General features: G+C 45.7%; 1 protein-coding gene across 1 annotated transcript in view; it reads left to right on the forward strand.

The window, feature by feature from the left end:
* LOC117642386 (CLIP domain-containing serine protease 14D-like) overlaps window positions 1-26196 on the forward strand; it is a 58595-nt gene that overhangs the window by 11803 nt on the left and 20596 nt on the right. The window contains exon 2 of the mRNA XM_034380491.1: window positions 15567-15671. Within this exon, the coding sequence (XP_034236382.1) occupies window positions 15614-15671 (58 nt within the window). The 5' untranslated portion in view covers window positions 15567-15613. The remainder of the gene's footprint in view (window positions 1-15566; window positions 15672-26196) is intronic.

Here is a 26196-nt window from a genome sequence, read left to right on the forward strand (position 1 = left end):
AACACCACTTTCCACGCGAAAAAGTCTTATTTTTACACTTTAAGCCTGAAATTTTGAACCCGTGGGTTCTTAGGGTCGCTAAACACGTTTTTTATACTTTTAAATACAACTTCATTGAAATCTGTCCTCTAAGGTAAAAAATCAATTGTGGGTCACATTTTTGAAAATTCCAAATTAGGGCCTTTAATTTTGACCTGGTAACAAAAGTGCATGTGCAGCCTTTCACTATGGTCCTTGGACTAAGTTTTGCAGCAAAGAAGCCCCGTCTATCATCCTTATTTACTAAGCTGTGGCTGTTTTAAAAATAGTCTGTTTTGGCCCACAATTGATTTTTGGAACCAGTTGTGGGTCAGCATTGTAGAAAGCTCAAATTTGGATATGATTTGCTTGGATGCGAGAGGAATTCACTTTTGAATTTATTTTTTGAAATCGTGAAAACTGCAGGATCTGTAGCACAACGAATCAATTGTGGGTCATATCAATTGTGGGCCATTTCGTCTTTTTGCTTGTAAATTAACCACTTTTGCAAGATATTTTCTTATTTTCATTAATAAAAGGTCTCTGGTTCTCATTAAACCAAGCAGGCACGTTTTTCACTCAAAGAGGAAAAATACATAATCAGGCTTATTACACTGTGAGACAGATGTGAGTTAAACGTCCTGGATTAGAGACGAAACTTTTATAGTGCATATTCTAGGGCCGCCGGTGTGGTAGACAATCCAACATCACACCCTGTCATCGTGAAGTATTGCTACAGTTTATAATCTACTTCAGTCAGAATATTTGGTCTGTAGGGATTGATTTGACTTGTAGGGATTGATTTGACTCGGACCCGGACTGACCTCGGGTGCCAAGCCTGCAGTTAGAGAGCGGTCCCTTTCCGGGCGCTATGAAAGCCCCGCAATGCCACCCCCTCCTCAACAAAAAAGCCTTTTAGCGGACTGGAAGTAAGAGCTAGCGTTGTCATTTGGGGCTGTAGCCTAACCGTAACAACCTTCGTATCGTAGTACTAAATGTGACAGTGCAGAAAAATGGAATTTACTGTGATACATCAGTCATTCAGAAGCGCAGAAAACACAAAAATATCAAAAAAACTACCATGAAATTCGTCTAGAATAATAAGTCTGACATGGTAGCGAACGCTACTTTGCCATCACCCGCGCACCATGGCATCGAATGATTTTGGCTGTACTATGATAAATTTATGTTCCCTGACCTATTATGAACCTAAACCAGCAAGGGTGTCCCGTTTTACCTCGTAAAAGCTTCACGGTGGCAAATTGAAAAACACGATTTTTCACCTCGTTGGATGGGCGCTTTTTTCACGACTTTTTGAAGGGCCTTCCTTGGAAGCCTGATAGGAGCCGTTACAGTCGTCGCTCGGACATACACGCTATTTGGGGAGACAAAGAAAGGTTGGAGGAGGGTCTACCGCGAAATTTAAATCGATTCCATCTCCGCCGGGTCTGCGGTGACCCGTCGAAAAAAAATGACCCACAATTGATTCGTGACCCACAATTGATTTTTTACCTCAATCCAATGAAATGCCTTATTTGTATTTCCAAGGGGTTAGAGTTAATTTTTTTAAAATAGTCCAAATCGATATTTTTTTATAGAAATGGATTTGTCTTGACAAGACAAACAAAAAATGTCAGCGTATGCCATAGGTTTATATGAGAAATGATGGACTGACAGCCAGGCGAAGCATCGCACGCGCGCAATAAAATGTCGAATAACTGCTTTTTTGCGCTGTTTACAGATAGAAATCAGGCTCTCAGAAACAGCAGAGTGGCTATGAGTGGCTTCTTTTTGCTCCATCGTAAAGGGGACACTTTTTTCTATCGATTCAGCCTAGTGTGGATGTGGGGCTCTGTAGGGCTTTTAATGCCGCCCAAAGAAACCAAACAAACACGATTTTTGTGCCGCCTTCCACTGAAATGGCTGCAGATACGTCATTTGTTGGCCAAAAAACAATCCAAGACTAGAAAGTGTTCTAGACAAACCTACGCTCAGTTTTTCTTTTCGTGGACAATGAAAGGAACAAATTAATAACAAAGTCAACTATATTTTAAGGCAAATTTACAGAAAAATGAAAACTTCGACTTTCGAGCCTTCCTGAGGGTGAATGAAGCTCTCTTTCGGAAAACCGATGCTGGACTCGAATTCTGCAAAGTTTTTTGAACTTTCGAGGGTAAATTGTAATCACCGACTTAAGTTTTCACTTTTGGACTTTTTCGCGTCGAAAGTGGTGTTTTTTGCCCACTGTGCGACGTCGGGTTTGGACGCTACGGGCTCTCAAAAGTGATCAACTTCACAATTTTTTCTAAAAATTTGAGCGTATCAGCGCCGTTTGAAGCAGACCTTCGGCGATTTCACTGCTCTTTGGCTAAAATGTTTCCTTCCCAAAAGTTAACGCCTCACAAAATTTCATCCATTTCAGGCAATTATTAGAGACACTGTGAACATTTGAACTCTTGGGTCATTTAACCACTTTAGGACTAAACTTAGAGCAGCTCCAGACAAAAAAAACACTTGGCCGGGGACCCACTCAGATCTGGCTCCCTCCCGTTTTTTTTGGTTCCTCTAGTGAATTCGAATTGCCGAAACACAAATAGGGCCGGATCCAACACCGATTGGCTTTTTGGTAGAGGTCAAAAACCCCTAAAAATGGCTGTTTTTGAGGGTTTGGGGCTTTTTTGGATCCTGGAACCTGCTCGCCAAAAAATCTACCAAAGTGTCGTTTCCGAAAAAAAAAGTGCGCTCTTTCGAATGCCGGGTCGCGCAAGGCTCTACGGCGTCGAGTTTGGACGCTACGGGCTCTCAAAGTTGCTCAATTTCACTATTTTTACTAGATTTGAGCGTATCAGGGCCGTTCCAAGCAGACCATCGGCGATTTCGCACCTCTTTGGCTCAAATGGTGCCTAGCCATAGGTAAACACCACCAAAAATTTCAGCCATCTCGGGCAATTATTAGAGGAGCTGTGAACAATTCAAGTTTTGGGTCATTTTACTACTAAACTTAGGTAGTTTTGGGTCCAGAAAAAATATCTTTTCAACTATCTCTATTTGATAAGCACCTCTTAAAACGTATTTTTAACATGGTGCCTTAAAACATTTTTTCGAGGAAAGTTGTCATTAGAACTATACTTAAAGAAAAAGACACCATTTTCCTTGAAAAAATCTTCCGGTGAAACTCTTCGATTTGCCTGATTTTTTGTAGGCTTTATAACCAACTAAAGGAGAGTCTAAAGCCAAAATATTAGGTCCGGCAAAAATTTATTGCCCGAGATATGGCCAACTAAAGTTTTACTTTTGGAGAAAAAACACGAATTTGGGTATTTTGGACTTATTTTACACTTTTCACAGAAAAGGGCTAAAATTTGGTCACTTTATTTAAAATTGGCCAAGGAACAAGAATATGACCCCAGATTTGACCTCCGACAAATACCTGAAGAGTAAACCCCCCAAAACACCCTAAAAACACATTAAAAACAGTTTTTTCTTGGGGTTTCTGGAACAAATATGTGGACAAAAACTTCTGATAAACTGTTGTAGAAAATGACGCGATGAATCGAATGAGACCACGCGCAGATTTTTATGTCAAACCGTTTAGGAGATATAGCGGTTCAAAGTATGAAAATTTTGCCATTTATTTTTGGCTGAGCGATAGCGAAGCTCTTGCCGTGTTCGGGGGCACCAAAAAGTGACTGGTCGTGAGTCTGTCTGTCCGCGTCTCTGTCTGTATGTAATCACTTACGTTTCTCAGCGACTACCGCACGAATAGTATCCAAATTTCGCACCTGATACATCCAAAACATCCTACAGGGGGAGTTTATCTCAAATTAACAATTATCGTCGTTTGAAATATTCGAAACATCGTTTTGAACTTGGTTATTAGCGTTGTTAGGTTGGTAGCAGCGAGTGGCTGACCAATTTCTCATTTCGGCTGCCGCGCTTCCAAGCCGTCTGCAAGACGGGACGGCACTTCTGCAAATAAAACAAACTAAAGAGCAAAGGGGCTCTCAAATAGGTTCTGAGTTAGTTTTTTATCATTCTAGAAAGATTGAAACACTCTCGGAGTGTCAACAGACGAAAATACGAAAACTGAAAGTGAGAATGGTTTGCGTGTTTCGTGCCCCTTTCCCCCCTTCCCCTTCACAGGGAAATCTGCCTTCAGGTCAGTGCACTGTGAGTGTAGTTGTGGATTGTAAATAGAATGTTTTCTTTGCCTTACACTTAGTGTGCATCTACTGATTTTATTTTCTCTGATATTATCCTTATTTTTAAATTTCATAGTAAATCAAATCAGGTAAATGCATGAATAACTTGTGTTGAAATTAGAAGACATCTTAATTGTCTTGGTTTGACTCGGGAAATGACATTCTATTGCAATGCTGCAAGCTAAAATAAATATTCTAGTACTAACATCTATTGATTAAAAGAATCCATGTATAGATGTATTTAGTGCAATAAATAATCCATAAATTTAGTGCTAACAGCTTGAACTGATATTGGGTTAAATGAGACGATTCAGGTTTTGAGCGGTGGATCACTTGGTAATTGGATTTAATGACACGATTCCTTTCACTTCACCAAAGTTTGTGTCCGACAACTGGAACTAAGTATTGGTAATGGTTTAAAAGCTGGCTCTCTGAATGTAAGCCCAATGTTAATACTATACTGTATTCTTTTACTCTAAAGATAAAATATCACGAGGCATGAATAAGGTAAATTATTGGCTGAGCGATAGCGAAGCCCGTTACTCCAGTGGGGTTGAAAAGTTTTGTCTGTCTGTCTGTCTGTCTGTGTGCGTGTAAGTGCGCACTACTCCTCCTGAATGGCTCCGCCGATCTGGCTGAGATTTTGCAGGGTTATTGGCGAGCGATAGCGAGCCCTTGCCGTGTTTGGGCGGTCCAAAAAGTGACTGGTCGTGCGTCTGTCTGTCTGTCTGTCTGTCTGTAACTCACTCACGTTTCTCAGCAACTACAACACTAATAGTTCCCAAATTTTGCACCGAACATCTCCTAAAGCTCCCACAGGGGGAGTTTATCTTATATTCACGATTACTACCGTTTGAAATATTCAAAACATCTTTTTGAATTAGGTTCTTAGCGTGGTTAGGTTGGCAGCATTTATGAATTTTTCATACTTGCGGCCGCGGCTCTCAAATACGGGACTGGCAGAACATTGGCAAATAAAACAAAATAGAGAGCAGAAGGGCTTAGAAGTGAGTTCGGTCATAGTTTTTCGATATTCTAGAATGATTGAAACCCCTCCGGAGTGTCAACACAGTGAAATACGGAAAATGAAAGTGACAATAATTACGCGTTTCGTCGGTCCGTCCGCCCCCTCCCCTCCCCCGCTACAGGGGAAATGTTTTAGTCAGTGGAGTGAGTGTGTTTGATAATTGCAAGAATGATTTGGTCTTTATCAGCTTTGAAAGTGTATTTCCATTTTTATTCTCAGACATTTTACTTTTTAGTTGTTTTCTTTGCTCAATAACAATTAGAAAATAGATTAAGGCGGAAGATCACGCCGCGCACGAAACTAAATTCCGCCAGGCTGCGCCACCGTCTGCAGCCGAGGGACGGGCTGGCTGCTCTGCCGGGCGGCACGTGCTGCCTGCGTAGCGCTCTGGCCGATACAGTCCACCTGCTGTCACTATTCCCCAAACAATGGCGAAGTCATTGCAGTTTACTTTCCTGTCCGCTCGTCCGGGGCGGGGCGGGGTGGGCGGGGAGCCTCAGGTAGTCCGGCTAGCCCAGCGCGGTGCACGCGGCCGGCTGCGGCCGGCCTGCCGGCGTCTACCTGGCCGCCGGGGTGCGTCAGCCCCGCCGCATGTGTCGCCGCATTGTCTTTGTCGCACTCGCAGCAGCAAGTGGGAAAGACAGAGACGGACAATGACACCGCCGGGATTAGCTTCCAATACGCCACCCAGGGAAACCCGCAGCCCAGCGGAGAGCCTGGCGAGATGTTCGTCGGCCTCCAGCAAGCTCCAGTCGGCGGGCAGGAAATTTTACAAGTTTAGAGATTTGGGTAAAAAATTGTGTATTTTTGTATACTATCCCAAAGCGCGTTTCAAGACACGCCGATCATTTCTATACCCATTTCCCCGAGATGGATTTGGGTGAAGGAGATGGTGCTTTACTTGTTTTCGGCGCTATATTAGTTGCGCGGACATAGACAGTTCACAGTCCGCTCCAGAGTTTTCACTGAAATTCGACAAGGGCGTTACAAGGCGATTGGCGGAGGGGGTGGTATATTTAATTTCAGGTTCATACGTCTTGTCTCTTTTTGGTGAGAGGTCAAAGTGTTGCATGGAGCCCTGCGCTGTACTTGTAAAGGTATCATCTGCTAAAAAAAAGACATGGATGTAGCGCTTTACATTCAAATCCTTGCGTAACACTGAAATAAATATTAAAAAATGAGAGTTAAAAAATGGTGAATTCTTTTGGACCGGGTTCGGGGGACACTCTGACCACCCACCAAGTGGTTACTAGACATTTGAACGAATAGTGAAATACAATCCCCCCTCCGCCAACAGCCATTAAACGCCCCTTCCGAATTTCCCTCGAAAAATTCAGATTCAATTTTGAACTGTATGTCCGCGCAGGTGGTAAGAACCAGCGTGGTACTCAAGTGGAGCAGTTCCCTGCATCCACTCATTTGGGAGAAATAAATATGATGTCCTGTCCAAGGTCCTGTCTTGAAACGCGCTTTTAAATGCGCCAAATGTTTTAAAACTCAATTCTCAAAATTAGGAAAATTTTAGCCCAATGATGCAGCATGGTGCAGGCGAAGCTGGCGAGTGTCGGCGACCGGTGGTGCTAACGCGGCCGCGGATAAAATTAAAAATTTTCATGACGCATCTCGTGCTGCTGAGATACAGTCTGCTGGCGCAAGTGCGACCAGGGAATTCCATCCGAGAGCTCGCAGCGACTCGCATCGGCTTCGCCGGACTTCCCTGGCCGCCATGGAGTCTAAGGCTGCGCGCCACGGGCCGACAGACCTTCACCATGTGGGCCCCTAAAGAGTCAGCAAAAATTAGATCACACCATCCTCTCGGCTCACTGTTCCTCTACGGCCCTGTCAAATTTCAGCCTAAAATTCCAAGCAGTGCCTGAATGGTCGATGTCCGCGCGAAACTACGCGTCACATTTCTTCCCTGCGGCGGATGGTACTGCTGCTCGCACGATTCGAATCGGCGCGCGAGCGCGCCAAAGCCTCGAGCGGCCGCGTCCGGGAGGGCAGCATTCCGTCCTCCCCGCACTCCCTCGTTCCGCAAAAGGAGCGAGCGACGTGCTGGCCTGCAAGGTAGCCAGCCTGGACGCGGCCGCCGGCCGATCGGTCTGTCTGCCTGCAGCGCCCTGCAGCGGCACCCTGGCCGTGCCGAGCGCAGCCAAGCCGTAGCCTGCCCCCCGGCCCCCGCCACCACCCCCCGTGCTGTGCGGGCGGGTATCAAAGATATCCACGAAAGTCGGGGGCTCCGGAGTGCTAGTGTTTGCGCGGACATAGACCATTTTCGCCCCGCTCGGAATTTTGCGATGAAACTTGGTGGCTGCATGGAGCATTAGTTTACGCAGGGAATGACGTATTTTATTTTCTCCTGAGGCTTCAGGGCGCTTTGCAGCGTAAGATGAAAACACAGAGCGATTTTCAAGGTTTTTCAAGGGCTCTGCAGGGCGAAATAGGCCCTTCCGCGAAATATAAAATATGTCATTCCCTAGAGGAGGTCAAGACGAACCGGGGGGGATACCTCAAAAATGCCACAAATGTGCATATTCTAGCAGTGGTCTATGTCCGCGTAAGTGAATTTTCACAACTTTGACAAGCTTTTCCGGAAAAACTAAAAACTTTTTCGAGAAACCGATACCAGGGGGTTCATGTACTCAGCGAGACCTTTCAAATGGTGTATTCACCTAAAAAATTTTTGGTCGTGATCTTCCGCCTTAATACAATCTACAAGTACAAACCAGCGACACTAATCTTGCCAAAATAAATAGTCTTTGCTGACTCTTGACACTGACTCTGGGAAAAGGCTTCAATGCAATGCTGTATGTTTACTGTTTACTATAGTACTAACCTTAATGATAACTATATGGTGAGTGAGTGTAGCGCATACAAGGTTTGACATTGACATCTGATTCAATAAGACGATTCAGTGACTTGGTCATATGATTTCATGAGACGATTCTTTTAACTTCATCATATATTGTCTGCGACAACTGGTAATTTGTGTGGGTCATGGTTTGAGTTTTTAATTTACTCAGAATGTTAGGTAAATACTTATGCTATACTGTTTCAAAAATTAAATATCACATCATGACTATCATTATGAATAAGATTAATTGTGTTTAGCAATAAGTGGGCTCGACATTGGATTCTATGAAACGATTCATTGGATCTGACAGAAGGTCTTCTCCGTAAAGTAGTTGCAATCAGCCTGCCTGTAAATGTGTCTCTTTTTAATTAATTAAAATAAATCAATATAGTTTCATCCACTAGTTTAAAATAAAAGGGAGATAAAAGGCTTTTTAGGTATTACAAATTGTGTATTCATAAGTTCAATAACAAGGAGATATCGAATGGTAATTGAAGCATTTGTGAATCGTACTAGGGAATTCAATGCTGACTGTCGAATGTTACTCGACTGAGTAACAGTGTCAGGGTTCATGTTACGACACCATGAACAGGAAACAATAATTAGAAATTGCGTTCATGTTAACAACTGCAGACCCATACTTTCAACTAGATTTACATGATTTCCTCAGTACCAACATTTCCTCAGTGAGTCATTGTTTCCTGCAATATTTGGTGTGCTGATCACAAAAATGACTTTTATTTTCACCCCAGACCTTTACTTTTCCAAATATTTACCAATTTCGGACCAAAATTTTTAAGTCGAGTTTTACATAGTTTCCTGCAGTTTTTGGTGTGCTGATCACGAAAATGACTTCCAATTTCATCCCAGACCTTTACTTTTCCCAAAATTTGCCAATTTCGGACCAAAATTTTTAAGTCGAGTTTTACATAATTTCCTGCAGTTTTTGGTGTGCTGATCACGAAAATGACTTCCAATTTCATCCCAGACCTCTACTTTTCCAAATATTTGCCAATTTCGGACCAAAATTTTAAGTCGAGTTTTACATAGTTTCCTGCAGTTTTTGGTGTGCTGACCACGAAAATGACTTCCAATTTCATCTCAGACCTTTACTTCTCCAAATATTTACCAATTTCGGATCAAAATTCTTAAGTTGAGTTTTACATGGTTTCCTGCAGTTTTTTGTGTGCCGATCACGAAAGTGACTTTCAATTTCATCCCAGACCTTTACTTTTCCCGAAATTTACCAATTTGTGACCAAAATTTCAAAGTTGAGTTTCCCATTGTTTCCTGCAGTTTTCAGTAAGATGATCAAGAAAGTGACATGAATTCCGCATCTTTGTTACGGAAGACACTGTATTGGCCTTACGCATCGCTCGCCTACTACGCGCCCAAACTAAACGGCGCGTACCCCTAGTTAGGTATGTTCTTGGCTCGGCACACGCGAAATTTCACTATCCTAGCTCAACTGGTTCAGTTTTTATAGCCGAAAAACACCTAAAAAACGGCGAAAACCCGAGTTTTTCGCAGTCAGATCTCCCCTGTCTTGATGGAAGGGGGGTCTGGGGGGCGGAGCCCCTCAGCCTCGACAAGTTAAAAAGTTACAAGGGTCAAGAAGGTGTAATTTGTTGATGAAGCAACTCTATCTAGAATGAAAGGGGGTCTGAGGGGCGGAGCCCCCTAGCATGCAAGAAATTCGAAGGAACCAACGGTGGACAAGCATTGCCTGCCGAAGGCAGGCTAGCGCCGCAGGCCAAGGTAGGTACGCCAGGCGCGGATTGGAGGAACAGGCAGCGAGACATCGCGAAGCCTGTTACGACAAGACGCGGTCTGGCGTAAACCTACCTTGTGTTAGCGTATTGAGCAACAAGTGGCCTCTGCATTTGACTTTATGAGACGATTCACTGAATTTGACAAAACTTGTTCTCCGTCGAATGCTTCAGATCAGAGTGCCCTTAACTGAGTCACTTAATATAAACTATGATAACATATTCCAGTTCATATTGTTTTATTCAATGGTTTAAAACAAAACAATGACAAAAGGCTTCTCAAATATAACTAATAAATTTGTGAATTCATTAGTTTGAAGAAAAAGATGCATCGAATAGTGAGTCAAGCAGACGAGTAGCTAATGAAGCGATTTAATGCTGGCAATGGAATGTTACTCGACTAAAGGAATCGCATTGGTGTGGCATCAGGGTATTGGTGACGACAAAGGGTGATCCATGAAGACAAACCCAGACCCATTCTTTACCCATTATTGATCAATTTGATATTAATATTTTTCAATCGAATCTCATATTGATTCTGGGAGTTTTTGGAGTGCTGATTATGAAAACCACTTCCATTTCTATACTCCAGACTTATATTTTTATCTCAAATTAGCTCATTTGGGACCAAAATTTTCAGGTCAAGTTTTATATTGTTTCCTGCAGTGTTTGATAAGCTGAACTCAAAAATAACTTCCGAGTTTTTTTTAGACTCACGCTTTACCAAATTTTGACCAAATTTTGACCAAAATTTTTGAATTGAGTTTTATGTTGATTCCAACAGTTTTTTGTGTCCTGATAACGAAAATCACCTCCATTTCGACTCTAGACTTATATTTCCATCCCAAATAAGGTCAATTTGGACCAAAATTTTCAAATCGAGTTTTACATCGTTTCCTGCAGATTTTGGAGTGCTGAACTCAAAAATGACTTCCAAATTTTTCCCAGACTCACGCCTAACCGAATTTGGACCAATTTCGGACCAAAATTTCTGAATTGAGTTTGACGTTGATCCCAACAGTTTTTTGTTTGCTGAAAACGAAAATCACTTCCATTTGTACCCCGGACCTACATTTCACTCAATATGAGCCCACAAACGGCACATTTCGTCTACCTTAAGAAAAGTCCGAAGTGCACAAACTCGCATCGCTCAGCCACACTACGCGCCCACACTTAACGGCGCGTACCCCTTGTTTAAGAAATGCAGGTTTTGAGCATTGTTTGACGTCTTTTGCCTCCTTGGTGCGTGTGAGTGTTCTTTTCTTGTGGAAAAAGTCGCACTGAATCAAATTAGACCACGCAGAGAGTTGTATCTTGAACCGTTTAGAAGATAAAGCGGCGCAAAGTATGGGCACTGTAGTCCGCCCGCCCGACAGGCGTGTTTGGTGGCTCTGCCTTGTCGGGTGTTTGCAGGAGCTCTCCCGTGCCCATCCTTTAAATCACTTTATCTCCTAAACGGTTCGAGATACAACTCTGTGCGTGATCTTTCTCGATTCAGCGCATCTTTTTCCACAAGAAAAGAAAACCCACTTGCACCAAGGAGGCAAAAGACGTCAAACAATGCTCAAAACCTGCATTTAAAAAAAAGGGCAAAATTTTCATACTTTGAACCGCTTTATCTCCTAAACGGTTTGACTTGAAAATCTGCGCATGGTTTCATTCGATTCATCGCGTCATTTTCTACAAGATAAGATCATCAGAAATATTTGTCCACGTATTTTTTTCAGAAACCCGAAGAAAAAACTGTTTTTTTATATATGTTTTTAGGGGGTTTTGGGGGGTTTTCTCTTCAGGTATTCGTCGGAGGTCAAATCTGAGGTCATATTCTTGTTCCTTGGCCAATTTTACATACAGTGACCGAGTTTAAGCCCTCTACTATGAAAAGTGTAAAATTAGTCCAAAATACCCAAATTTGTGTTTTTTCTCTAAAAGTGAAACTAAAGTTGGCCATATCTCGAGCAATAAATTTATGCCGAACCTAATATTTTGGCTTTAGACTCTCCTTTATTTAGTTATTAAGCCTACAAAAAATCAGGCAAATCGGAGAGGGTCACCGGAAGAACTGGTCCGTCTTAGTTGATTTTGCTCAGTATGATCTCTTCTGTGCGTCCGTCCGTCCGTTCGTTCGTTCGTCCGTCCGAGGACTTCCTGCGGTCCGATCTTGACCAAATTTGGTATGCAGCCTCCTTGGGTGACCCTAAGAACCGCCCTGTGGCAGCAAATCCGATCCGAGCCCCGGGGGCGCTGCTGCAGGTGCATCATGGTCTACATGGGGTCGAGGAGGATTTCGGCAACGGATGCAGCCAGAAGGGCATGTAGGGATATTTTTGGAATCGGGGCGACGAGAAAAAACCAATGGTGCCAGTTTCGAGCGAATCGGAGAAGTTCGGATCCGGGTTCAAATCCCGGCGGGGTATTTTTTGAACATTCTGTTTATTCGCGTTTTTGCATCGTTTCTAATGTTCTTGAGGGTGCTGATGACGCAAACGACATTTATTTTAGCCCCAGACTCAGGTTTAAATCCCGTCAGGGTCTAACATAGGCGACATTCGTACGTTTCTTAATGTACAGGACGGGCCAAAGTTGCCGATGTATATACACTAGCGGAAAAATTAAGGGGACATTTTTAAAGTGACCTCAAATCTCGTGTTTCGGAGCTAGAAGGCTGCAATTTTGACACAAGTTGCCTTCAAGTGTTCTGAAGACGCGCGTTAAGTTGCACCGACAAGGTTGGACCGGGAGGGGGTGATTCACCCCCAGCAAATTTGAAGTGCAAAAAAACGCAACTTTAGAAGCGACCAGCCTGGCTCTCGGAGGTAAAAAGAATCGGAAAACGGTATAGAGCGATTGCCCTTGACGTCTTCTACAAAATGTGACCCCGGGAGACCTCTAGGACAAACCCACCCCCTGCAACCCCCACCCCCCTTAAATATCCACAGTTCTTGAGGTACAGCCCTGAGATCGGGCTGGCGTCATCCTCTTGGTCATTTGATCAAGAGGATTCCGCGTCTGAGCCTGTGCACCCCGTTGTCACCCTCGGAGAGGCCGAAACACTTCACTCCCTTTCAACCCCCTGCAATTTGAGGAATTTCTGCTTTTCAGATGGGGGTGAAACTCACCAGGGTTGTGGTGGACGTGACCCTGAACAGCGTCGAGAAGGTCCCACGTCGATAGCTGCCCTTGGAACCACGCAAAGACACTCCCACGTTAGGGGTGCACAACCCCCAAGCGGAGGGGTTGAAAACATCCACGCCGCTGGGTAGGCCTTCCAGACAACCAAAGCCATCGGGTATATGCTTTTAAGCCCTTAAATTAATGTCTCTTCACAATTTTTAGCCTAAAAACTGTGTTTCGACGAAAAAACAACCCCTGTGTTTGCGCCCTTGTAGGGGCTGAATCAGTAGGGCTACGGCCATGCCGACCGCGGCATTGGATGCGCCAAGGCCTCCTTTTCAGACACCATAAAATTCAGAATTTTCCAATTACGCGTTTCCAGACAGTAAGCGCAAGTTTCGAACTCCTGCACACCGTCCTGCCGGGAAACGCTCTCAAAATGTAGGCAACGCATAGGGCTTTGATTTCAGTTTTTCCGCTTTTTTCAGGATTCAGCTGATCAGATTTGTTTAGCTTGTGTTTTTGATCAATCTCTAACCCATTAAATCGAATCCGACCCGCTGAATCATGAAGTTTAAGAATCACTGAAATCGAAGCCCAAAGGGTTTCCTTCCTTTTGAGAGCCTTTCCCGGCAGGACCGTGTGCAGGAGTTCGAAACTTGCGCTTACTGTCTGGAAACGCGTGATTGGAAAACTCTGAATTTTAGGGTGTCTGATAAGGAGGCCTTGGCGCATCCAATGCCGCGGTTGGCATGGCCGTAGCCCTCCTGATTCAGCTCCTACAAGGGCGCAAACACCGGGGTTGTTTTTTCGTCGAAACACAGTTTTTAGGCTAAAAATTGTGAAGAGACATTAATTTAAGTGCTAAAAAGCATGTACCCGATGGCTTTGGTGGTCTGGAAGGCCTACCCAGCAGCGCGGCTGTTTTCAACCCCTCCGCTTGGGGGTTGAGCACCCCTAACTTGGGGGTGTCTTTGCGTGGTTCCAAGGGCAGCTATCGACATGGGACCTTTTCGACGCTGTTCAAGGTCACGTCTTCCCTGGTGAGTTTCACCCACCTCCGAAAAGCAGAAATTCCTCAAACGCGGGGGTTTAAAAGGGGGTGAAGTGTTTCGGCCTCTCCGTGGTTGACAACGGGGTGCACAGGCTCAAACGCGGTATCCTCGTGATCAGGGTGACCAAGAGGATGAAGCCAGCCCGATCTCAGGGCTGCACCTCAAGAAGTGTGGATTTTGAAGGGGGTGGGGGTTGTAGGGGGTGGGTTTGTCCTTGTGGTCTCCCGGTGGTCGCATTTTGTAGAGGACGTCAAGGGCAATCGCTTTATACCGTTTTCCGATTCTTTTGACCCCCGAGAGCCAGGCTGGTCGCTTCTAAAGTTGCGTTTTTTTGCACTTCAAATTTGCTGGGGGTGAATCACCCCCTTCCGGTCCAACCTCGTCGGTGCATTTTTTCACGTGTCTTCAGGACACTTAAAGGCAACTTGTGTCAAAGTTGCAGCCTTCTAGCTCTGAAACTCGAGATTTGAGGTCACTTTGAAAAAGTGTCCCCTTAATTTTTTTCCGCCAGTGTAGCTTCTTTTCCTGTTATTCTCCTTTTATACCATGCTTGGGAGGCCCTACAACTCAAAGGGGCAGGAAGGTGCAGCTTTATTCTTTTGGGTTTTGTTCCTTGGCATGTTGGCTCCCGCAAGGACCGAAGGAGGCCGTAAAACAACGTTAAACAAAAAAGTGCCGCCTCTGCAAACGTTTAATTTTAACAAATTTCTAAGAGTGTATTAAAAATCAAGCTAGACGCCACAAAAACTGTCAAAAATAAAAAGAAAATTTATGCAAATGATCGTGAAGAAACGCCCTCTCACGTGGTGTCAATAAAAAGTTTGCTGCACAAGAAAAAACCAGTATTTTTTGCGTTTAAAATCATGCGTGTTGCTGCACCAAAGTGGCGTCAATCGTTTGGTGCGTGCTTGCCCACTTGTATCTTTGCCTCAACGTGTCCCTTCGTTAAAATTCTGTCCAATCCTGGTTCCTTAGTGAATTAGAAAGAGATTTCATGAAAAAAACAATAAGATTTGAGAGTTGAAAAAATGGTATTATGTCCGCCTAAACCGGCTTCGTGGCCCACTGTGCGACGTCGTAGAGCCTCGCGCGACCCAGCATTCAAAAGAGCGCATTTTTCATTTCGGAAACGATATTTTGGTAGATGTTTGGCAAACAGGTCCCGGGATCCCAAAAAGCCTCAAACCCTCAAAAACAGCAATTTCTAAGGGATTTTGACCTTTAAAAAAAAGCCAATCGGTGTTGGATCCAGCCCAATTTTCGTTCTGGGAATTTGTTTTCACTAGTGGAACCAAAAAACCAGGAGGGAGCCAGATCTTAAGGGGGTCTCCGGCCAAGTGTTTTTTTTTTTTGTGGAGCCGCGCAGAGTGTTACGGTAAGATGTGGTCTGGCGTCTTTTTTCCTTGAATTTCATAAAAGAAATTGATAGAAGGAACCGAAGAGGCATCGATATATAACATTGAAACAACCTTTCGAGAAAATGTCGAGGTCCTCATCGTCAGAACTTAATTTCTTCCTGTTGTGTAGGTGGGTCTTCTGTTCAGCTATCAGTCTGGGTCACCACTACATCAAGGATGACTTCGAGACCTTGCCTGCTGATGATCATCCTCTTGGTGTGCACTTCGTACACAGGTTGGTACACAAGGGATCTGAACTGAAAAAAGTTTATCTGTAAGAGCACGCTTGATCTTTTTAAAACGTCCAATCGCAAATTCATCGAATTTGCCCTGCTTAGACGGAGAGCTTTCGCTCCGTGAATAAAACGAGGTCATTCATGGAATAAGGACAAAAAAATGCTTCAGTGTGATTCCAAAAGCAACAAACATAGCACCTGTGTTGCAAGGCTTTGGAACATCACAATAGGCGCATCACAACTGAGGTGCGACGCGTTCCGCAAACACACTCTGCTTATTCATGGAAAGGCGAATTGCAAAAGTGTTGCATTTGTTGGCAGAATGAAAACGGGTTCAAACGCATTGCACACACTGACGCTAGACTTATGGCCGTTAGATTCTCACTGTACAAAATGTGCCGCGTGATATTTGAAATTCTAAAAAAGATAGTTTTGACCACGCCTAGTGCTCACAAGGGAACGTTTTTAGGTCATACACTCCGATTTCGACCAAACTTTGGGAAATCGTTCGTTTTCATACTAAATTAAGATGGGCCATCAAAGTTGATGCAACAATACATATCTAGAGGGTCAAATGGGGCTTCAAAAATGAGTTTTTTACACTTGTTTTCCTGCTTTTTGGGCCTTAAAGAGCGAGTTTTGGAGTGGACTCTCCGTGTCAAGATCTGCATCATCTCCGATGTTTTTTGGGTCGCTGATGGCGAAAATCACCACTATTTGAACGACCGATCAAGTTTTCTACCAATTCCGACCAAGTTCCAACCAAATTTGGGCCTTTTTCGACGTAAAATTAGCAGTTTGAGTGATATGAGTTATATATTGATTCCTATGTTTTTCGGGTCGCCGAAACCAAAAATCGCTATCATTGGAACGCCCGACCAAGCTTTTACCCTATTCCGATCAATTTCCGATCAATTCTGGACCTGTTTTTGGCGTATTACTTTCATCAAGAACCTAGCCCCAATCCGACTGACTCACTCACTGACTGACTGACTGACTCATAGAAATGTTTGGGTGAAGGAGTGGTCGTAGAGACTTGCGGTTTTTTCCATTCGATTCCAAATTTTATGGAAAAATTGGGAAAAATCCCGAAAGTTGAAAATTCCTCACCGTTTCCGAGCAAACCTACTTAATCTTCAAAAAAGGGGACCAAATTCCTCACCGTTTCCGAGCAAACCCACTCAATCTTCGAAAAAGGGGACCGACCGACTAAAAATTTTTATTCGCCCTATCGGTAGGTCTGGTCGAGACATTTCAGAAACTGTGCCGCAATCGGGTCCCTGTCACTGGCAACATCCTCAAAACGATAAAATAGGCCTGAATTCAACAAAATCCACTCAATATTCAAAAAAGGGGACCGACCGACTAAAAATTTTCATTCGCCCCATCGGTAGGTCTGGTCGAGACATTTCCGAAACTGTGCTGCAATCGGGTCCCCGTCACCGGCAACATCCTTAAAACGATAAAATAGGCCTTAATACATCAAAACACTCAATCTTAAAAAAAGGGGACCGACCGACTGAAAATTTTTATTTGCCCTATCGATAGGTCAAGTGAGACATTTCCGAAACCACGCCGCAATCGGGTCCCCGTCACCGGCAACGTCCCCAAAATCATTAATCATCAAGAACCTATATAGGCCCAATCCGACTGACTCACTCATAGAAATGTTTAGGGTCAAGGAGTGGTCGTAGAGACCTGCGGTTTTTTTCAATTCACCTCTATCCTTGTCAAAGCAGTCTTCAATTTTTTCGGACCTTGTATGCGCCCATTGACTGCCAAAGTAGCCAATGCAATACAAGCTATTCATTTGGGCAGTAAAAGTAGCTTTATTAAATGGTCAAAAGCTGGTTAGTAGACCTTTCAAAGAAGCAGTCCATTTACTCCCTTGGAAAATTTGCCTTTGGTCACCACGGACGTACTGAAAATATGGCACGCGCCACACAGATGCGGGGGGCTGGGGCGGAGCCCCCAGCGAGCAGCGCGAGTCAAGAACCTATATAGCCCAATCCGACTGACTCACTGACTCACTCACTGACTCACTCACTCATAGAAATGTTTGGGTCAAGGAGTGGTCGTAGAGACTTGCGGTTTTTTTCTATTCGATTCCCAATTTTATGGAAAATTGGGAAAATCCCAGAAGTTCAAAATTCCTCACCGTTTCCGAGCAAACCTACTTAATCTTTAAAAAGGGGACCAAATTCCTCACTGTTTCCGAGCAAACCCACTCAATCTTCGAAAAAAGGGACCGACCGACTAAAATTTTTATTCGCCCTATCGGTAGATCTGGTCGAGACATTTCCAAACTGTGCCGCAATCTGGTCCCCGACACCGGCAACATCCTAAAACGATATATAAAAATATAAAAAGGCCTAAATTCAACAAAATCCACTCAATCTTCAAAAAAGGGGACCGACCGACTGAAAATTTTTATTCGCCCCATCGGTAGGGCTGGTCGAGACATTTCCAAAACTGTGCCGCAATCAGGTCCCCGTCACCGGCAACATCCTCAAAACGATAAAATAGGCCTAAATTTAACATAAATTTAACAAAATCCACTCAATCTTCAAAAAAGGGGACCGACCGACTGAAAATTTTTATTCGCCCTATCGGTAGGTCTGGTCAAGACATTTCCGAAACTGTGCCGCAATCGGGTCCCCGTCACCGGCAACATCCTCAAAACGATAAAATAGGCCTAAATTTAACATAAATTTAACAAATCCACTCAATCTTCAAAAAGGGGACCGACCGACTGAAAATTTTTATTCGCCCTATCGGTAGGTCTGGTCAAGACATTTCCGAAACTGTGCCGCAATCGGGTCTCCGTCACCGGCAACATTCTCAAAACGATAAAATAGGCCTAAATTTAACATAAATTTAAAAAAATCCACTCAATCTTCAAAAAAGGGGACCGACCGACTGAAAATTTTTATTCGCCCCATCGGTAGGTCTGGTCGAGACATTTCCGAAACTGTGCCGCAATCGGGTCCCCGTCACCGGCAACATCCTCAAAACGATAAAATAGGCCTAAATTCAATAAAATCCACTCAATCTTCAAAAAAGGGGACCGACCGACTAAAAAATTTTATTCGCCCTATCGGTAGGTCTGGTCCAGACATTTCCGAAACTGTGCCGCAATCGGGTCCCCGTCACCGGCAACATCCTCAACACGATAAAATTGGCCTAAATTCAACAAAATCCACTCAATCTTCAAAAAAGGGGACCGACCGACTAAAAATTTTTATTCGCCCTATCGGTAGGTCTGGTCGAGACATTTCCGAAACTGTGCCGCAATCGGGTCTCCGTCACCGGCAACGTCCTCAAAACGATTAAATAGGCCTAAATTCCACAAAATCCACTCAATCTTCAAAAAAGGGGACCGACCGACTGAAAATTTTTATTCGCCCTATCGGTAGGTCTGGTCAAGACATTTCCGAAACTATGCCGCAATCTGGTCCCCGTCACCAGCAACACCCTTAAGGGGGGACCCTGGTGAAACTTTTAAGTAGGCTTCAAAATAATCCCAGAAAGTTGAAACTTTGCTTAATTATTAGGTTCATTATGGTGAGTTCCCAACACAAAATTCAATCCAAAATGTTGAACGTTTGCTGAGAAAAGTGGCTTTTTAGTGTTTTTAGAGCGTTGGGGAAAAATCTTCCTGCGTCTTTCATTGGGACGGCAAGTCTTAAAAATTTTTTTGGGTTATCCTAAAGATGTATAAAAAAGATTTTAGTGACGGAATTTTTTAAATAACAAATTAAATTAACAAAGTCCACTCAACCTTCAAAAATAGGGACCGACCGACTAAAAATTTTTATTCGCCCCATCGGTAGGTCTTGTCGAGACATTTCCGAAACTATGCCGCAATCAGGCCCCGTCACCGGCAACGTCTTCAAAATCGTCAATCAAGAACCTATAAAGCCCCAATCCGACTGACTGACTCACTCACTCATAGAAATGTTTCGGGTCAAGGGGTGGTCTTAGAGACTCGCGGTTTTTTCTTTCCATTACCTCTTTCCTTCTCAAGCAGTCTTCAATATTTTCCGGACCTTGTATGCAGTCATTGACTGCCACAGTAGCTAATGCAATACAAGCTATCCATTTGGGCAGTAAAAGAGCTTAATTATATGGTCAAAAGTTGTTAGTAGACCTTTCAAAGAAGCAGTACATTTACTTCCTTGGAAAATTTGCCTTTGGTCACCACGGACGTACTGAAAACACTTCGGCACGCGCCCCACACATGCGGGGGTCTGGGGGCGGAGCCCCCAGCGAGCAGCGCGAGTTACGACCTATGTATGTATTCATATGTTTTCGGGTAGCTGAAAACAAAAATCGCTACCATTCGAACGTCTGATATTGCCAATGTTTAAACAATGGACTAATCTTGGATGAGAAGTGATAGGCATCTTCGCACCGTTCTTTAATGATTGAGTGTATTTTTCGCACATCGAATCAAGCAATGCTAGTTCCATCTACATCACATCTCTTTCTCCGAGTGTTCACGTTCAAATAACCGTTGCTGCTTTGCAAAATTCTCTCTTTCCGTGGGATCCTGCTTGTGCCTGCTACTGCATCGTGCCAGTTCCAATATTGATCGTTGTAACTTCCCTCACTTGTACACGGTGATTCAATGTGAGTCGCTTAAGGGAGGGGTAAAGTGACGAAAATCGATTTTCAGTTTTTACTTTTTTCCGACTCTTTGGGCCTTGGTACAACCAAACCTGACCATATTTCGACCTACAGCACTGTCAAATCGGCATAGGATGCTTTTAATTCGTACAATCATGTTAGGTTAGTTAGGTTGGCCCTCCAACTTAAAACCGGTTTTTCTCGGTAACTTTTTGTTGGACCTTGCGCGCAGGATATCTCGGAGACCATAAGAGGTAGAATGTTGTGCGATAGCTTAAAGTGATCAGTGTTCAAATACAGTCGACTCTGTCATTTTGTCCACCTACCCGGGAGGAGCTGCGGACAAAATGAAAACAGCCTGGGCGGATTAGGCCGCCGTAATCCCAACCTGGGCTCGGTCAGTCCCGGGCCGGCGAGGCCAGGCGCCCGTCCTGAGCCAAAGTGGTGGGGATGACTTGTGGACAAAATGACAACAGCAAAAATGGACAAAATGACAGAGTCGACTGTAGCTAGAAGACAAGGGAGAGTTTTTTTCAAAAATGTGTCTCAATCTTTAGTTACAGGTCAATGAATGTCCAAAAGCGGCATAAAAACAGTCATGATTCTAGTTTTCAAGATTAAGACCGAAAGAAAACGTGTTTTTGAAATCCGGCTCCCTTGTCTTCTTCATTTTGACCATAAAAAATTTTTGCAACCTCGTCAGATTTTTTAGGACAACATTTGGATTTGAAATCCTGCGCGCAAGGATTAAAACCCGAAAATGGACCAAATCTTAAATGTTTGCGAAAATTCAAAAAGTGCCACCAGACGCGCAACCAAAGATGGTAAAATGGTAAAAAGTCATGAAGAATCCAATAGTGATGTCCATTTTCATATCAGGGAGACCAATATGTAAGAAAAAACAGCTGAAAAAAACATGAAAAAATTCGAAATTTCACTTTACGCCCCCCTTAAACTACTTTCAACTATATTTTTAGGGGAGGAAAGGTGAGCAGCTCTTTTTTCTTCGCCAGTTTGGATGCCAAAGAATAGAGGGTAAAAGCTTGGTCGGGCGTTCCAATGATAGTGATTTTTGGTTTCGGCGACCCGAAAAACATAGGTATCAATATATAACTCATATCACTCAAACTGCAAATTTTACGTCGGAAAAAGGCCCTAATTTGGTTGGAACTTGGTCGGAATTGGTCGAAAACTTGATCGGACGTTCAAATAGTGGTGATTTGCGGCATCAGCGACCCAAAAAACATCGGAAATGATGTAGATCTTGAAACGGAGAGTCCACTCCAAAACTCGCCCTTTAAGGCCCAAAAAGCAGGAAAACAAGTGGAAAAAACTCAACTTTAAAGCCCCATTTGACCCTCTAGATATATATTGTTGCACCAACTTTGATGGCCCATCTTAATCTAGTATGAAAACGAACGATTTCCTAAAGTTTGGTCGAAATCGGAGTGTATGACCTAAAAACGTTCCCTTGTAAGGCACCAACAGTTTCCTTCTAACAAGATGGTACAAGGGACGTCGCGCGCACTGTTCTCACGCTCTGTACAGATGCACTTGAGTGACCTGCCACCGAACGCTACAGTGTCCATAAAAAGGGAGCTACGAGGGCCCGAAAGGCCCCGAGCTACGCGCTTGCCTGCCGAAAGCGAAACCAGCGACCACGAGGGGCCCGAAGGGCCCCGAGCAACCCGCTTGCCTGCCGCACGCGAAAAGCCTGCCGAAAATTTTAACTACAAATAACTAACGCGCCCCCCCTGAAAAATCTGATACCAACTACAGAAGCTACTGCAAGCCCACGCAGGAAGCGCGAGTCATGAAAAAACTACCACCCGGTCCCAAGATGGTTGAGTAACGTATAGACGCTAATGCCCGGACACTTCCCATAGAGCTACAGCGGGCGTAGACACACCGTTTTGACGGGATCGGGACGCATTGCCTTGAAGAAAAAATCGCAAATTCCACGATTTCCCACTCCTTACCACTCAAAATCCAAGAAAACTATAAAATTTGCCCTCTTCCCGCGTCGAGGTCTCCGGCCGCAACAAAGGGTATTCCCCCGCCGCGACGCGCACCTGTTGCGCGCGACGCCACTTTTCGACAACAAGGACGCGTTTCGGACGGTGGGTTGTCGCGACGACTCCCCCTCGAATTTTATGCTCTTTCCAATGAACTTTGTCTCGTCCCGATCGGACGAACCGTTCTCGAGCGGCACTCGATTCGTCACCGAAAAGCGGAGTACGAAATGCGGTAAAATTGCGTTTTTCGCAAATTTTACCTACAAGATGGCGTTTGAAGTGGGTCATCAAAGCGTACGCTACTCCTCAAATTCTGGGGCGCTCGTATTTGTTCTTATGACTTTTTGTCCTGCGGCGCACGGTTTTCGAGATACGAGCTCCGTCTCGCGGCCCTTTTGGGCGATACGGGCTGCGCTTATGGACGGCCCTTTCAAAATCCTGCTTACTTTTTTTGGCACATATTTTGGTGCCCTTTTACGTTATTTCTTCGCACTTGGTCTTCCGACTGCAGTTTTGACGCTGTCGGCGTCTAAAGTCGACGTTCTGCAAGGGACGTCTCCTGCCGCGGCGCCCTGCGGAGGCAAAGCGCGCGGTTTGCCCCGCTGAAAGGGGGGCCAAGAGGATGCGCGCGGGGTTTTTCCCTGCACCCCTCGGCACAACCGGTTCGCGGCGCCTCACGGAGGCGAAGGGCGCTGTTCCCCCTCACAGCGGGGGGCTTAGAGTACGCGCGCGCTGTTTTTTGTTCACCGCGATGCACCACCGTTTGCTACCCCACAAGAGGGAACAAAGGACGTCGCGCGCACTGTTCTCGCGCTGCGGCGGCGCTCCACAGGCAAAGCCCCTGGTTTTTCCCCCCGTGAAGGGGGCACGAGAGGGCGCGCGCGCGGTTTCCCCTGCACCCCCCGACAGCCCCGCATGTTCCACAATGCGAGGTTGCTACGGCCATGGCACAAGCTAATTCCCGAACTGCACTAGTGCAACCCTCCACTTTTCCCCCACAGTGTGTCTAAAAAAAATTCCACTCGGGGAAGCCACGCGCTTGCCTGCCAATAGCGCGCCCAGTGACCACCCACCCGGCCGCATGCCGCACGCGAAAAGTCTGCCGGAAACTTTCAACTACATGAACCTAACGCGACCCCCCCAAAATCTGTTGAATAGTGCCAACCACGCAAAATGCAGAAAGATGTACAGATACAGTACGGACAATGTCTCCCCACTGCAATTTCGACGCTACCGGCGTGAAAATTCGTCGGTCCGTAGGGGACGCTGGCCTCCTGCTGCAGCGCTGCGCATAGGCGACGCGCGGAGGCACAAGTGGACGCGCGCGCGGTTTGTTCAAGCAGCCTACGGCAGCAGTGCATGCTCCTCTATGTGAGGGTGCAAGAAACATCGTGCGAGCATATTTCTCCCGCCTAAGGAAGGTGCACTAGTGCAAACCCTCCACTTTAGGCTACCAAGTGTCCATCCCGAGCAACCCCTCCTGGCTGCGGCACGCGAAAAACCTGCCGAAAAACTACAACTACATGAACCTAACGCAACCCTTGAAAAATGTGATGGAAACTACAGATTGTTATTTAAGCCGACGCATGGCAGTCACGACGGACTCAAAACCCCGCCAAATGCAGAGAGAGAGGTACAGATGCTGCCAACAGCAGGCCGAAGGGCCCGCCAGCGGGGCCCAAGCCCGCAAGGGGGGGTGTGGGGGGGCGAAGCCCCCCCCCCCCCCCCGAGCGCGAAGCGCGAGTCCATAAAAAAATACCCCCTGGTCCAAGATGACTGATGACGCGTTACGCTAATTTTCCGGCGAAACTTACCGGCCGATCTCAGCCGTAGACGTACCGTTCGAACCGGAACGGGCATGTTGCCTTGAAGAAAAAGTGTCCAATCCTACGATTTCTCACTCCTTCCCACCTTAAATCGCGAAAAAGCGAAATTTCGTACCTCTTCCCGCGTTGAGGTCTCCGAGCGCCGATGGGGTATTCCCCTCCGCCCGGCGGCACCCCGCGCCGCGCGAAGCGACTTTTCACCTACAGGGACGCGTTTCGGATGGTGGGTTGTCGCGAGGACTGACCCTTAAATTTAAATGCTCTTTCTCATGAGCCTTGTCCCGTCTAGATCGGATGAGCCGTTCTCGAGCTGCGTACGATTCGTCCCTGAAAAGCGGAGCACGAAATGCACAAAAATTGCGTTTTTCTTAAATTTCACCTACAAGCTTGCGTTTGAAGTGGGTCATCAAAGCGTACGCTACCCTTTAAATTTAAAGGCCGTCATTTCACTCTTTATGACTTTTTGTCGTGCGACGCACGGTTCTCGAGATACGACCGCAGTCTCGCCGCCGTTTTGGAGGGTACCTGCTTCGCTTGAGGACGGTCCCTCCGTCATCGTGTTTACACCATTGGACACGTATATTTTGGTACTCTTCCACATAAATACTTCGGATATCGTCTACCGACTGCACTTTCGACGCTTCCCGCGTGCAAAGTAGGCGCTCTGGCAGGGACGCATGCTTCCTGCCGCGGTGTAGCACAGAGGCAATGCGCGTGGTTTCTCCTCTCTAAAGGGCGCCACGGGTGAACGTGCGTGCGGTTTCTCCGTGCACCCCAAGGTTCTTCCGGCTCCTCCCCTTTGAGAGCGTACAATGGCCGCAGCGCCTGCAGTTTCCTCGCGATCATAGACGCTAAATAACGAAAGCCTGCCTCCTTTCACCACACATGATCTCTTCAAAGGGACCACGAGGGGCCCCAAGGGCCCGAGCTGCTCGCATGCCTGCCGATAACGTGCCCAGTGACCACGAGGGCCCCAAGGGCCCCCAGCAACGCGCTTGCCTGCCGATAGCGGGGCCCCGTAACCACGAGGGGGCCCCAAGGGCCCCGGGACCCGCTTGCCTGCCGCAAGCGAAAAACCTACCGAAAATTTTAAAATACAAATAACTAAAGCGCCCCCCGAAAAATCTGATACAAACTACAAATTCTACTGCGAGCCCACGCAGGGGGGTCTGGGGGGGCGGCAGCCCCCCCAGCGAGCGCGAAGCGCGAGTCCCCAAAAAAAACCCCCCTTCCCAAAATGACTGACTGAGTGATCGTAGACCTAATTTACGACCACTTCCACTCGAGCTACAACGATCGTAGACGTACCGGTCGAACCGGAACGGACACATTGTGTTGAAGAAATATCGTTGAATCTTACCATTTCCCACTCCTTACCCTTCAAAATCGAGAAAAACTATAAAATTTGCCCTCTCCCCGCGTTGAGGTTCTCGAGCGCCAAGGGGGTATTCCCCTCCGCTCGGCAACACCCCGCGGCGCTCGAAGCGTTTTTTCACCCACAAGGACGCGTTTCGGATGGTGGGTAGTCGCGAGGACTGCCCCTTAAATTTTATGCTCTTTCTGATGAGCTTTGTCCCGTCCAGATCGGACGAACCGTTCTCGAGCTGCGTACGATTCGTCCCGAAAAACGGAGCACGAAATGCACAAAAAATTTCGTTTTTCATCAATTTCACCTACAAGCTTGCGTTTGAAGTGGGTCATCAAAGCGTACGCTACCCCCTTTAAAATTTTTAAAGGGCCCTCTTTTACTTCTTATGACTTTTTGTCGTGCGACGCACGGTTCTCGAGATACGACCGCAGTCTCGCCGCCGTTTTGGACGTTACCTTCTGCGCTTGCGGACGGTCCCTCCGTCATCGTGTTTACACCATTCGACACGTATATTTTGGTACTCTTCCACATAAATACTTCGGACATCGTCTCCCGACTACACTTTCGACGCTTCCCGCGTGCAAAGTAGGCGCTCTGGCAGGGACGCAGGCTTTCCGCCGCGGTGTCGCACGGAGGCAGTGCGCGTGGTTTCTCCTTTCAAAAGGGGGCCACGGGTGAACGTGCG

Source organism: Thrips palmi, unplaced genomic scaffold (genome assembly GCF_012932325.1).
Source record: "Thrips palmi isolate BJ-2018 unplaced genomic scaffold, TpBJ-2018v1 HiC_scaffold_16, whole genome shotgun sequence".
Lineage (NCBI taxonomy): Eukaryota > Metazoa > Arthropoda > Insecta > Thysanoptera > Thripidae > Thrips > Thrips palmi.